The 13,654-nt window shown below is 39.8% G+C and overlaps 2 protein-coding genes across 15 annotated transcripts in view; both read left to right on the forward strand.

Annotated features, from left to right (window-relative positions):
- The first annotated feature begins 3,094 nt into the window (after positions 1–3,094).
- On the forward strand, positions 3,095–10,186 carry c9orf72 (C9orf72-SMCR8 complex subunit). Of its 2 annotated transcripts, none has more exons than XM_047017412.1 (10): positions 3,095–3,223; positions 3,670–4,216; positions 4,880–4,975; positions 5,204–5,268; positions 5,520–5,592; positions 6,489–6,605; positions 7,208–7,443; positions 7,710–7,767; positions 7,885–7,994; positions 8,953–10,186. In XM_047017412.1, exons 2-10 carry the CDS (start codon positions 3,770–3,772, stop codon positions 9,137–9,139), a joined length of 1,389 nt encoding a protein of 462 aa, XP_046873368.1. In that variant the 5' UTR covers positions 3,095–3,223; positions 3,670–3,769; the 3' UTR covers positions 9,140–10,186. The 2 variants fall into 2 exon arrangements, with proteins under 2 accessions (XP_046873368.1, XP_046873377.1); XM_047017421.1 differs by having other exon boundaries at positions 3,681–4,216.
- An 892-nt stretch (positions 10,187–11,078) lies between these two features.
- The window catches only part of kiaa1109 (KIAA1109 ortholog), a 53,371-nt gene continuing 50,795 nt past the window's right edge, over positions 11,079–13,654 (forward strand). For 12 of the 13 annotated variants that reach the window (XM_047018457.1, XM_047018462.1, XM_047018461.1 and 9 more), the window contains exon 1: positions 11,079–11,212. The gene's annotated coding sequence lies outside the window, so the exon portion shown is untranslated. Of the gene's footprint in view, positions 11,213–11,482; positions 11,566–13,654 lie in introns of those variants that run through there. The other variant, XM_047018458.1, reaches the window with a different exon arrangement.

Here is a 13,654-nt window from a genome sequence, read left to right on the forward strand (position 1 = left end):
ATCATTTGCAATTTCACACAAATGCAGAAACAAAATGTATATATATTGCACCTGTGATGCTGCCCATCAAAACATCTACAGAAACAAGATGTTTTCCTACACTTATTCTAAAACGTTCACCACACCTATTTTATTGACCCTTTCTTACACTAGAGAAATATGTCTGAAATCCCTGCATTGAAGCAACTGCAGTAGCATGGCATAAGTGCATACATTAACAAGGCAGGTAGCATCGAATGTAAATTGAAACTAAAGAAAGATGGATTCACAAGGCCTCACAGAGGCCCCCAGATCAGTGCTGACAACCAACCTAAACCGTCTCAGAAGACAAGGAACAACTCCCTGAGAATCTCGGACGAAACAAATCATTGAGGGATCCCCTCTTTCAGAGACAGTAATAAAGAACAAAAGCAAACCATGGTTGGAGAAAACGTATCCAAAAGATTTTATAAATTGCATTAGTAAAAATCCAGTGACAGCCACACCGTTTTGCATTGCATAGCATTCGAAATTTGGGGATGATACAGGCAGACTGTATGGAGGAGCTAGGGATTGGGGAGAATGGAATCAATAGCACAATATACAGGCTAATGGTAACTCGTGATGAGCATGTGTGTCCATGAAAGCGTGGAACATCTGTTGCCTAAAGCATTCAACTCAAGTCACCTTTCTAAACTAGCTTTGACCATAAATGGTCCAAATAAAATCACTCTTTAGTGTCCAACAGAGAGAGAACATCCCTTGGATATGGGCCACATGTCCTTCTGATGAAGAGAGTTTGCCAGTCAGTGCTGAAATGTTTGAGACTACTGCTAGTGCCTAAATGTTATTTATTTGAGACCTTAAGAAACCTGTGCTCAGTGTTCTGGAGAGGAAAACGTCAGTAAATAGTTTCATTTAACGCCTGTAATTAAATGGGATGTTCTGGAAAGATCTGTGCTGACAGAAGAATTAAATATTCTTACAACATAAGAGGAAAGATTCAGAACCTTGTCTTTGGAAGGTCTTAAGGCACTTCCACACAGAAGAAGATGAACAATATCACTGTCGCCATCACTAATGATGTACGCTATAACACAGCATGATGTTCATAGTTCGACATGTAATGAGCCCTCTGAGCTTACCCTGAGCTGCATACGTGTTCATGCACTCCTATAAACTCCCACCCTTCATCTTTGTTCAACTACCACCATTAAAACACGGCTTGTGGCAAGTGTCAGCAAGATGCACACTGTGAAAGATGAAAGCAATAACAATGAAAAAAACATTATATATCACATTGCCAGTCAGCGCTGTTGTTGATAAAAATGTGGATTAACACAAGCTGAAAAAGCACTAGAGGCATAGAGGACTAGCGTGACGTCATTACAAAAATGTCTTAACTCTCTTTTTGTGCATGTTAAAAGCAAGATTCTTTTTCTAATTACCTTGGGCTGTGAGTCTGTAAGAACCCCTCAGTGTTACATGTAGAGAGAGACAGCAAAGGTAGCCCGAGGCAAGGGGTGTGATATTCACTGGGCTGCAGAGAACTACAATCACATTGAGGATGTCCTCTGGGCTTTGAAACAAACATATCCCAGTAGTGTGTGAATATTAGAGCCCTTAGGCAGCCGAACAATGTGTCTCTATTTAGCTCAACGTCACAGTGCAAGTTTCTTAAATACTGGAAATGTATATTTAATTCTTAAGGACAAAGGGTGAGAGAGATGGAGATGAAGATAGAATTAACATAGTGATGATAATGAATTACATTCTATGTTGCTGCACTGCAGTTAGTCTCAGAGTGATATGAATGACTATGAATCATTAATTAATGAGTCATGACTTCCTGAGACATCCTTTTCTGCAGATATTTAATTAAGGGTGAGGAAAAGATAAACTAAGGTTAGATTAACAGTAGGAGTATGAGTAAACAGTAATGTATTTCGATGTGACAAAAAATAATTTGCTGCTTGTTTATGATTTTTAGATTAGCCAAAACACAGACACCTTTGTTCATCTGCACATTTTTCCATGCAAGTACTGAAGACAACATTTTGGGAATGGAAACCTGGCAATGATCAATGCTCTACTTTTTATACACAAACAAGAATACTGCCCCTCCTCTTCTATTTAGTAAAGCTTGCTTGCCATACAACAGTCAAAGAAATTAGACACAAGGCTTGCCCTTTAGCAGATGAAGATGTTATCTTAGCACTTAGGGTGTCTAGAGTGCTAATTAAAGGTAATGAAAGACGACCCTGGAGCCAAACACGATTACAGGCAGAAATAAAAAGTAGCACAATATGATCTATTATTTTAACATTAACCCTAGATTTGCTGAAGTTTAAAGGAAACACACCAGCCAATGTTGTTCTTTTTTATCGACTTGTGCCCCATTTGAAATCATGCAGAAGGTTTTTGGTTATTGTTGAGACCAGTAGGCCTAAACATGGTTTCCATCTCTTAGAAATTATTCAGTTGAGCCCTCTTGAGGAACCAAGGCAAAATTGACCATCATCACTTGAAGGAAAGGATGTGATTTGTGATGCTCACCATATGCCCTCTGTCTGTCTAGATTAACAAGGATTCTAGTATTCCAAGGTACAGCAGTTTGAGGTACTCCATCTGGTGCATGTGATGGGTGTATTATGGCCTTTTTTATAAGGAGAAAGGAACAAACAACGGGTCATGTTAGAAAGAACAGCGGGATGAATTTAGCCACAACTCCATGGTCAGTTTAGTATTTTCTTCAGATGGAAAAGGCAGATGGGGAGGGCATGTTTGGGCCTTTTCTAGATCCTGTTTGTGCCAGTTGACCTAGCTCATAACTTGTCATGATCCATATTAACAACAGTCAAAAACAGGGTGAGTCATGTTTCGTCTTTAGACAAGAGACTAGATGTGATAGCATCAACATTTGAACACCAGAAAAGGGACAATTATGTTTCAAACTTGCTTCGAACTCCAAATCTGAGTGCACTGCAATCTGAGTGCACGGGTACTTAAGGCTGATTTGGGAATCAGTTCCCATCAACACAGTTTTTTATATTTTGGAGAATAATGACATCATCCTCCAAATGTAGACGTACACTAGAGGGCACTCGTTTAAACCTCGGAACACGACGGTGACGTAATGCCTAATCAGGAAATGAAGGTGGTGCTTTGGAAGAAATGCTAGAGCTAGCTAGCGCTTCAAGATTCACCGTCTTAACAAAAGACGAACAAATATGACAATATTTCTGTAAGTCACTCTCACTCTTGCTTTCAATGTGTATATATGTACATGTGTAGTCAAAAATAACTATTGTTTTAGCCGTCTACGTTGAAATGCAACTTTCTAGAAGGGCTAGCATTATCTTGCTAACTTGTAAAGACAGTCAGTAGATTGGCTCATCAAAACAAAAGCTTAATAGTAATAGTTCCTTGAAGAAATGTTATCGACAATTTTTTCAAGTGTTTGCCACCATTGCTAGACTAATTCAGTGTTCAAACATACCCAGCATATCAGTATTTGGCCAGCTAGCGTTAGGTAGTTATATAGCTAATATTTTTATTTTGAGAGTCACTGTTACATGTACCCATGTTTAAAAGGGTTTAGTTACTTGTTATGAGGTCGAATGTATCCACATTATGGAAACAGTTTGGCCCATTGGCAAAAATGATATCTGACAATGTGCTCTCTGCCAGCTCCAATACAGGTTGAAGAACACCATACATCTGGAAATACTACATTCACTTTGACATTCCACTTGTGAAGTTTTCCCTTTGGCTCCTCTGCCAAGCAGTCATGTCTTCTGGCTGCCCACCCCAGTCACCAGCTGTGGCCAAGACAGACGTAACCGTAGAGGGGGAATGCCCTCTCCTTGCTGCCACATTTGCCTACTGGGACAACATCCTCGGCCCACGCGTCCGTCACATTTGGGTACCCAGATGTGAGCAATCGCTGTTCTTAAGCGATGGCGAGGTGACCTTCTTAGCCAATCACACGCTGAACGGGGAGATCCTACGCAGCGCGGAGTGCGGGGCCGTTGACGTCAAGTTCTTTGTGCTGGCAGAGAAAGGCGTCATCATCGTGTCACTTATTTTCGATGGTGAACTGAAAGGTGACAAGAACACGTGTGCCTTGTCAATCATCTTGCCACAAACAGAATTGGGCTTCTACCTGCCTCTACACACCGTGTGTGTGGAGAGGCTCAAACACATCATCCGGAAGGGACGCATCTGGATGCAAAAGGTAGATGCCTTAAAGAATTCATTTCTGACGGGTTTGTCCAGTTGGGCCGAAATCTCAGTGTGCTGAAACTATACCTAGAATAAAATCTATTGACCAGCAGTGGATGTACTAGGATCTGAAGTTTTCCAAAGTGTATGTTACACTTGGCCAAGAGTGTATTAAGGAGCACTAGTATATATCAGAGTCTAGTGAAGATCTTTGAAAGTTTATCTTATTTTATCATTTGGAACTATAATCCTGGGAACTATGTTGTTGGTAGGTTAATCAGTGTTTGACAAGTGAATACATGTAAAGATAATACATTATTGACAAAATTCTAGAGTCCTTTTTCAGGAGACAGGAAGTAAACCTGATGAGTCCAGCCACAATTATTTATACAGAACTGGCCATGCCAGTGTACCGTCTAACCAAGGACTAGTTCAGTATACGGATTAAAAGAAAATCTGTAATTTTAAGGTAATAGTGTTGTTATCTAACTAGAATCCTTCTAGTTAGAATCCTTCTAGTTAGATAACACCACTATTACAAATTGTGCATCAGTTTATTATGATGAATTATGATATTACTCAAAGTTACTTTAGTTACATCTAAGTGAATAAAGGCTATGTACAGTGAATACAACCAAAATTACTGTTGTGTGTGTGAAATGTCTTTGCCGTATAGGGCTACAACATCATCTCAGTGCTGTCATCAGAGATTGTCCCCATTATGGAGCTGCTGTCTTCAATGAAGACACACAGCGTTACTGAGGACATAGATGTAAGCATGCTCTGCAAACCTCATGTCATTCTTTGCAGGACACTTTTCCTCTTGATATGAACTGCTGTTGTTTTGTCTTGAATGAGTCCTTGGACTCACCACAAGATATTTAATTAACTGTCAGTCAAACTGTTGTACACTAGGTTTTCTTGTCAGTCGATAGAAGTGTCGGCCCAGACTTTTCTGTTGAGAAATTCCAGACATGACTTTTTCTTCTTGTTATGTTAGATTAAGGACACTGTCCTAAATGATGATGACATTGGGGACAGCTGCCATGAGGATTTCCTGCACAAGTAAGCTTTCTGGTTAGCCTGGCACCACCAGACCAATTATGAAATGCGTTGTAGTCTGCAACCTCTCATTGGCAGTGACATGTCATGACATGAAAGCTACTTCTCACAAAGTAGCTCAGCATCCGGCTCTGGTAGATTACTTTTTGCTGTTGCTGAATTGCTTGATTTATATTAAATCCCAAATTGTGACATATGGTGACTTGGACTGTTATCTGTTGCAAACTGAGTTTGTGTGTGCTTGTTGGTTTCAGAGCCATTAGCTCTCACCTCCAAACCTGTGGCTGCTCAATGGTGGTTGGAAGCAACCCGGACAAAGTGAACAAGGTACTGGCATAAACACAATGTAATTTGTGATGCAAGATTTCATCATCATTTCTTTCACTGTGAGTTGCGCCTAAAGGATTCTTGGACGCTGCATGCTGTGACGAATACCCGCATAAACAATAGAAATTAGGCCCAAAGGCAAATGGGAGGAAAATCTGGTGTTGTTTGTGTTTGAAGGCCCTGCATTGTATGACACAAGTTTATGTTTGTACTGAGACTTCAGGAGGAAAACCTTACGTTTGAACCAAGTAGGTTTATTCTAACAGTCATGTAGCATTTAGGTAGGCAGTATGTGTAGTAGGGATGCAACAATGCAGTCTGCCCACAGTTCAGTAAATACCTTGGTTTTTAACCACGGATTTTGGTTGGGTTTGGTTCTACTGGCTTGGCAATCAGATTTTTGTTTATTGCAATACTCTTTTTTTATTTTACTTAAAAGCACACACAAAAAAAAAATCTATCTTAAGTACATAGTGACTCGCGGGGGAGACATTTTCTCTTCTCATCTTGTAGATTTACGGGCAGAGAGAAATAAAACGCACAGAATTATTTAAACGCAAATAAACGTAATTCACAAGTGCCTATTGAACCGTGAATGTCAGGACGGTTCAGTATGATAATGACAAATTGTGGCATCCCTAATGTGTAGTGTAGCCTAAACATTGAGTGTCTCTCAATAGCTCTACACACCTATTAAAGCTTCTTAATTGAGAATATTTGCAGCGGCAACAACAAGATTGCCTAGTTAGTACATGTAGTGACATAGCCCTGCTATTTTTGTGCTGTCTGCCACAACTTCCCCAAACACTAGTCAGATGTGCGCTGAACCAAGCGACAAGTGCAGTGCATGTTCTGTCTAAAAACGCCTTAACACATTCTTGTTTTCTGCGCACTAGATTGTGCGTACCCTGTGTCTCTTCCTCACCCCTTCTGAGAGGAAGTGCTCCCGTCTGTGCAAAGCTGACTCATCTTTCAAATATGACACTGGGCTGTTTGTCCAGGGCCTCCTCAAGGTACCCACAGTCATCCACATGGATTATTTAGCCTACAATAGTTAATGAATATGAAACTAAATATTCCTTTGTTCAGTTTTCTTTGTAGGATACAAACAAGAGTGCCTTTAGATCCCTCTCATTTGGGGAATTAAAAGATCAAACACCGTCAATGGATAAACACGCTATTTGTCCCCATATTCATGGGGTCAGATAGGTATTGTGTAGATTAGATATTGGTGACAACAAGGACTTTAGCACAGGTAGGACAGCCAAGGCCAATCTAGAGTTACTTGTGGCTAATCCTGCTGGTACATAGAATCTAGGATTAGATGGACATTTTGTGTTGTTGTGATATTGCTTGAAATGGTTTGATAATGTTTAAAGTGCTCTTTATCTCTCTCATATCTTTGTGTAAAATAAAGTGTTTTGTGTGTTCAGTGTATAGACTATATAATATTAGACACACCGGTACATGTTTTTGTATTACTAACAAATATCGTGCAAAAAAGGATTTACATTTAATGTCTCTATGCCACAGGGTGATGAGCTGAATAAGGTATTGTCATAACAAGCTGCTCATGTATGACGGTGGTTCCCTCCCTGTTCACTCCAATCCCCAGGATTCCACTGGCAGCTTTGTTCTCCCCTTCCGCCAAGTGCTGTACTCTCCCTACCCGACAACGCACATCGACGTGGACATCAACACCGTGAAGCAGATGCCCCCATGCCACGAGCACACGTACAACCAGCGGCGCTACATCCGCTCTGAGCTCAGTGCCCTCTGGCGTGCCGTCAGCGAGGAGGAGATCACGCCCGAGGCCTTCATCCACACTGCTGAGACCTTCACCCCGGATCTGTATGCTCTTCTTCTACTCTGAGCAGCTATCGTAGGCAGTTCACTGGATACATAAACTAGGGGCAGTAGACTAAGCCGTTCTGCAGAGAAGGGAGACTGGCATTGGTCACGTTTTGGAATGAAGGGAGAAAACGGGACACAGTAACATGGCGGATATTGCTACTATTTTATTTTTTTAAGCTGCAAAGTGCTGCGGGAAACCCTGTATATAAATGTAACTATGTCAATGTAATCAGTCACTTACACTGTGATATTCTCCCTTCTAGAAACATCTTTCAGGATGTCATGCACAAAGACACCCTTGTTAAGTCTTTTATAGATGAGGTAAGAACGTAAGGCCTAAATGTAGTCAAAAGTTTATACTTTGTGTTATTCACCCCCCCAAACAATATGATCCAGCATGTGTGAGCTCTCCAAGCTAACCAGTCTCCTGTTCCCCAGGTGTTCATGCTGAAGCCCGGCCTCTCCCTGCGGAGCACATACTTGGCCCAGTTCTTGCTCCTGCTCCACAGGAAGGCGCTCACTCTGCTCAAATACATCGAGGACGAGACGTGAGTACCGACCCCGCCACTGCACCTCTCAAGATGAGCTCAGCTCGCTCCGTTTAAAAATACAACGATACGATATGTTCATGTACTGTGTTGATGGCAAGGTGATGTCGAAATGTATTTCGATACATTGATTGCTTAGATGTATGAATGATGAAAGTAGGGAGTTCTTTTAAGACATATATGCTGCATGGCCAAAGGTATTGGGACGCCTCTTCAAGTTAGTGCTGAATCACTAAGCTGAACACAAAGCAAGAAATCTCTGGAGCTTTATGGAATGGGTTTCCATGTTTTATTCCATGTTCCATGTTCTATTCCATGCACAACGCCAAGCATTGACTGGAAGGATGTATGGATTGCCCATTGGACTGCAAAGCAGAGGAAAAGCATTCTCTGTCGTGATAATCATGCACCATCTAGCAGTTTGAAAGAATAATCTGGATTTGACAAATGCAAGAAGTCTACATACGAATGAGCAGTGGGAACTGTTTTGTGTCTAACCCTCTTCCACCAAAATACATTTGAATGCTAAATAATACATGCTTGTTTGTGCAAACTTACTTGGCGAATAAAGCTGATTCTTGTGAGGTGTTGATACAGAACTCATGTGTTGGAGTTTGGTGTGGAAACATCTGACAGCTTGCACAAAACCCTGACCTCAACCCCAAAACCCTGACCTCAATTTTTTTTGCCCATAAATATCTTACATATAAACTGCGGAACAGAGACTGAAGTCATACCGTTTATAGAGACTAACCTTTTTTACTTCTGCAGTGCCCAATATCACTAATGCTCTTGGGGCTGAATGAAAGGAAATCCTTGCACCAATATTCTACCATCTATTGGAAAGCCTTGCCACAAAAGTGAGGCATTTATAACTGAAAACTGAGTAGGTGTACATATACTTTTGCCCATATAGTGTATGTTTAGTTGTTAACCATGACACCGTTTGTTCTCACAGGCAAAAGGGAAAGAAGCCGTTCCGCTCCTTGCGCAACTTGAAGACAGATCTGAACCTAATGGTAGAGGGCGACCTAAATATCATCATGGCCTTTGCTGAGAAGTTGAGGGCAGGACTGCACTCTTTTGTTTTTGGAAAACCTTTCTACACCAGCGTTCAAGAGCGGGACGCACTCATGAGCTTTTGAACGTAATGTACTTAAGTGTCTTCCTTGCAGAGATGCATCAAAATTTGGGACAATTGTTGGGTTGTTGACCGCTTCCAAATCCGTTGTTACAAAATGATCAAAATGGTTCATACCTTCCCAATGCTTCTCCAGTGTATGTGCTCGACAAGGGATTTAATCAAACACATCTAATACTTTGACAGACACAATATTGTCAAATTTGATTGCTTGCAGTTAAACCTTTTAAGGAGTTTGGTATTGAGAATGAAGTAGAACTTGAATAGAGCTGACAGTAGCCGTTGTTTTACTTTATATGAACAAATGTTTTGGTTATGCTGCAGGTCACGTAGGGACTGTAGTTGATTAGCGATTTCAAATAGGCTTTAAAGACATTAAAACCGACAAACTGTCAGAACAGTTTGCCTTATTTAATTATAGTTTTGAAAAGCCTTTCATACAGCATTCAGCTTACAGAAAGGTTGTTAAGATGCACTGTTGTGGGTTTGATGTGTCACTTTACAAATTGTATTTGAAATCATTTTTCAAAGCACGAGTGTCTTATGTGTGTGTCTTTCTTATGTAATATGTGTATATTTTATGACTGTGCTGTACTGGTCTTTGAGAAAACAAATACAAAAATAATATTGTGATTGAGTCAATAGTTGGAATATTTTACAGGATGTTCGCATCCGTGTACAAGTAGTTAATGGCCATCTTCCTGTACTTAATAATAATTTGCTAGTGGTAACTTAATTAACCAAACCAAAAACGGGTCTCATCAGTGTGTCTCTCCATCAAAGGGGGATGCAAATATTGATGTAATGTTGAGGGTGTCAGGCATTAGCCCTTGACTGAGAATATGTTCAAGGACAAACTGGACTGACTGTAGTCTTGAGTTTGAGCATGACTATGTACTGAATGCTATTGTTTTGGTATGTAAATATAATTGAATAATAATGTAACTTATTTGATGGATAGGCATCATGTAATATGCCCTCTCTTGTCTTGCTGTCATTGTCAAATGAAATATGTTGTCATAAAGGATATTCATAAAGCCAATGATTTAAACAAAAAGTAGATTTCTTTGTGCCAAATAGTACATGTGCATTGACCAACACAACTTAACAGCTAAATCAAGTTTGGGTGTCTGATTATAAAGTATGCTATAAAGTGCTGGAAGTGTTTGAAGTCAAAAGAAAAATCTACATTATACTTCACTCAAAAGTTATATAACACCTCTATTTCCATTGAAGGTATCAATGCCTATATGAATTTGAGAGAAAAAGGAATAATGGTTAAATATATATTTTGTATACTCAGAGTAGCAATCTTTTGCTAATATAACAGAAAAACACTTGTTGCATTCTTTCTACAATCAATCTAATCAAATAGTCCGATTTTGTGGTCTACTCAACGGCATATAAACTCGATTTATTAGTCCACGAGACCAGACATGGGACATGCTAAATCTGTTTCAGGCATTCTAAATAGTATGTTTGTATGGGTATCGGGAAGCACCCTTAGTATGTCCCAGTATAATGTCAAATGCAGTAGGGCCTATGCCAAAAAATACTAGGATGCAAGGCACAAAATAATAATGATATAACATATTGTGTTTGAATAAAACATTATGCTTGACTCCATATCGGTGCACAAATATAACTGTTTGGGAATATTGAAATAAAGGTTCAGAGGATGTTTTTACACAGAGGAAGTGTAAACATTGGCAAAACAAATCAAATCAAATAATAAAACACTGGAATTGTAAAATATTTTACAGGCCTATGTTTGAGAACCAAACATTCTTTAGACAAACTTTGAACAAAATCTGAGACGATGCTGCAACTACTTTTCAGAATTCCGCCTGTTTTGACACAGAATTACCCGATTGGTTAATTTTTGAGCGCTGCGGCCTGCGATAGGAGGAGATGTCAACCATCCAACCAGCAGCTATGTAAATATTGCGGAGAGGAGCAGTAGTTGACAATATAGGTAGGGCTAGATTGCAAGGCCGATGTATGAAAGAACAAAAGGATAACAACTACTGTGGGATTTGAGCAAAATGAAACCTGATGATACAGATAGTGTGAAAAGGTGTGTATTGGTTGTCATTACTTATGCTTTTACTTCCATAGTAGAGATCAGAAGTCGCTGGGTTCGGCCTCGGTTTATGCTAGTAGTGTAAGCTAGTTAGCTACTGTACAGATATATCGTCTTCTATAGGTCGTCTGCTATAAATCGTCCTTAACTGCTTTGCCAGAGCTGTATCTGTATATCTTTTTTCATGAGTCAATAGCTTCCTAGTTTTCCTTTTATACTGTAGACTAGCCTAGATATTTTGTGATTCTTATTGATGTACGTCGTCAGGATGACACTGACAGTCAGTCAAATGCTGGGACGGGTTGCACTGCCTGCAGACTGAAAGATGCCCGAGCTGCATCTCAACAGTATGTACTCCACAGCTATAACTATTATTGAAAGCAATCTGATTACTACTAGCTAGTGTACATTTTTTAGTTACTTGCCAACTCCAAGATTATCGTCAGTTGTTCCCAAGGTAAAATTACTGAGCTAGCCCTACTTAAGTAGTAGTGTGCTAGCTATAGCAGTTAGCTCTTAGCAGAGCTGCAGACTGTTATTTAGCAACTCAATAACAAGCTAACATTATACTTTTGGTATTGGGACTGTAGCGAGATGACTTACTATAAATATATAGTTGATGGCTAGTATTATGTTTAGTTAGCGTTTGACCATTCGTGCCATTACTTCTAGTAGATGTACCAATGTAGAACTAGCTAAGCTAATGCCTAGTAGTACTAGAAGTACAGTCCCTCCCAAGCACATTAACGTGTTTTGTCAGACTAGAAGAAACCACTCCGACACGAATGGAGGCTATTTGGGTGTCTTGGGTAAAATAACTAGTTGTCGTTTAACATAATCATTCTTTGAAGTTGTTTGTACAATGCTTATCAACATAGTTGGTGGTGGTGGTGTTACAATGGCCACACTTCATTGTAGGCGGTTTATCATTCTATGCCAAGGGAGATTCTGATAAAGACAGTTGCCATTTACTGCCAGACCTGCAGTCATATTCCAGTAGAAAATATATCAGCAAGTTAAAGCACCTGAGTGACTTTGTGTGGGAGATGTTAAGGATACTTGAAGCTCAAAGTCACACCAACTACAGTAGTATTAGGCCTACAGTTGCTTTGACAAGATCAGTTGTTTTGACATAAAATCGTTGTTGGTCATCACGAGAGTGCTTTTCGGTTGCTTTGGGATGTCTTCATTTTTATTCCACCCACTATCCTAAAACACATGTCAGAGAACTGTGTTTCGCCCTGTATTCCCGTCATATCTGGTTTTGCAGGTTTCTGCTACCATCATCTCAAACAAGTCTGTCAGGAATAGCATAGCATTCAATCTATGCTTGGGATTTATACTTTCTATTAGACAGTACACGGAACACAAAGATTCATAAAAATAGGCCTAACCCCCAAATATACAACAGATATGGTAAAAGTGAACAGAGGCACTCGTGAAACAAGCATGTTAAAGTTACAAATGTTTTAAATTGACTGAGACGAACTTGTTTCTTAAAACACTGTCAGTTAATTAACCCAAAGCGGATCTTGTAGCCTGTCTTGAAGGCTAGTAGGCTGTAGGCTACATCCCTGTATTTCTACACCCATTGTGTATTGAGGCTTGCTCATATATTTTTGTGTATTGAACACTTCTGAAACTTGCTAGTGTACACACACATATTGACACAGTTCCTCATCAGATATTCACACGTTTCTCAATAAAGCTCCTGTTAGCCAAGCTCCTGTTGACAATCTTTTTGTTCGATTTGCCGTACTGGCCCTAATTAAACTGTAAGCAGGGCTGCCAAGCATTCTTGTTCATGACTAGGCTTGCTGGCACGTGTGCATACTTAGGAACTACTTTTGCGTAGTGGCTTTTGTATATCCATCTTGGATGCACATGAATTATGTCAAGTAGCATATACACAGGTAGGCAAGTTTATTATTGCATGGATTAGCCTACACGTCAAATCTTTTGGCTCAGAACTACATTTTCAACTAATCTAAGCTAAGACAGTGTAGGCTAAGCAAGTGATATGCTGTTGGGGAGAGCTGAAATGACGGAAGACTGAAATGTATAACGGTGGTGACACTGAAAAATCACTAGGTTGTTTACTTTATCTGAACAAAATGTTCGCTGAAAGCCGTTAGCCTGAATAGTGATGAAGGTTTGGGAAAAAAGTTAATCAATTTGAGCATGCAGTAGGGAAGTACATCTGTCCTTGACTGGCATTGTGTGATGACTTTCATAGATTGATAACATGAAAAGCATACAAATATAAAGATTGAGGTTTTTCCATCTGTAAACAACTGGTCCACCTGAACATTTTGACATTTGAACAGAGTCAATAGCTTAAAAATATAGTGTGCAGTAGGGAGGTACACAAGTCCTATTGATATCTTTGAGAACTTTGAGCTACCTTACCATAAAAACCAGAAGAGTTGTCAGAAG

The sequence above is a fragment of the Hypomesus transpacificus genome, chromosome 3 (genome assembly GCF_021917145.1).
Source record: "Hypomesus transpacificus isolate Combined female chromosome 3, fHypTra1, whole genome shotgun sequence".
NCBI lineage: Eukaryota > Metazoa > Chordata > Actinopteri > Osmeriformes > Osmeridae > Hypomesus > Hypomesus transpacificus.

Coding starts and splice junctions, on each gene's coding strand:
- c9orf72 (XM_047017412.1), top strand. CDS start 3,770: ATGTCTTCTGGCTGCCCACCCCAGTCACCAGCTGTGGCCAAGACAGAC. Junction 6,606..7,207: donor TTGTCCAGGGCCTCCTCAAG/GTACCCACAGTC, acceptor TCCAATCCCCAG/GATTCCACTGGCAGCTTTGT. Junction 7,995..8,952: donor AAATACATCGAGGACGAGAC/GTGAGTACCGAC, acceptor TTGTTCTCACAG/GCAAAAGGGAAAGAAGCCGT.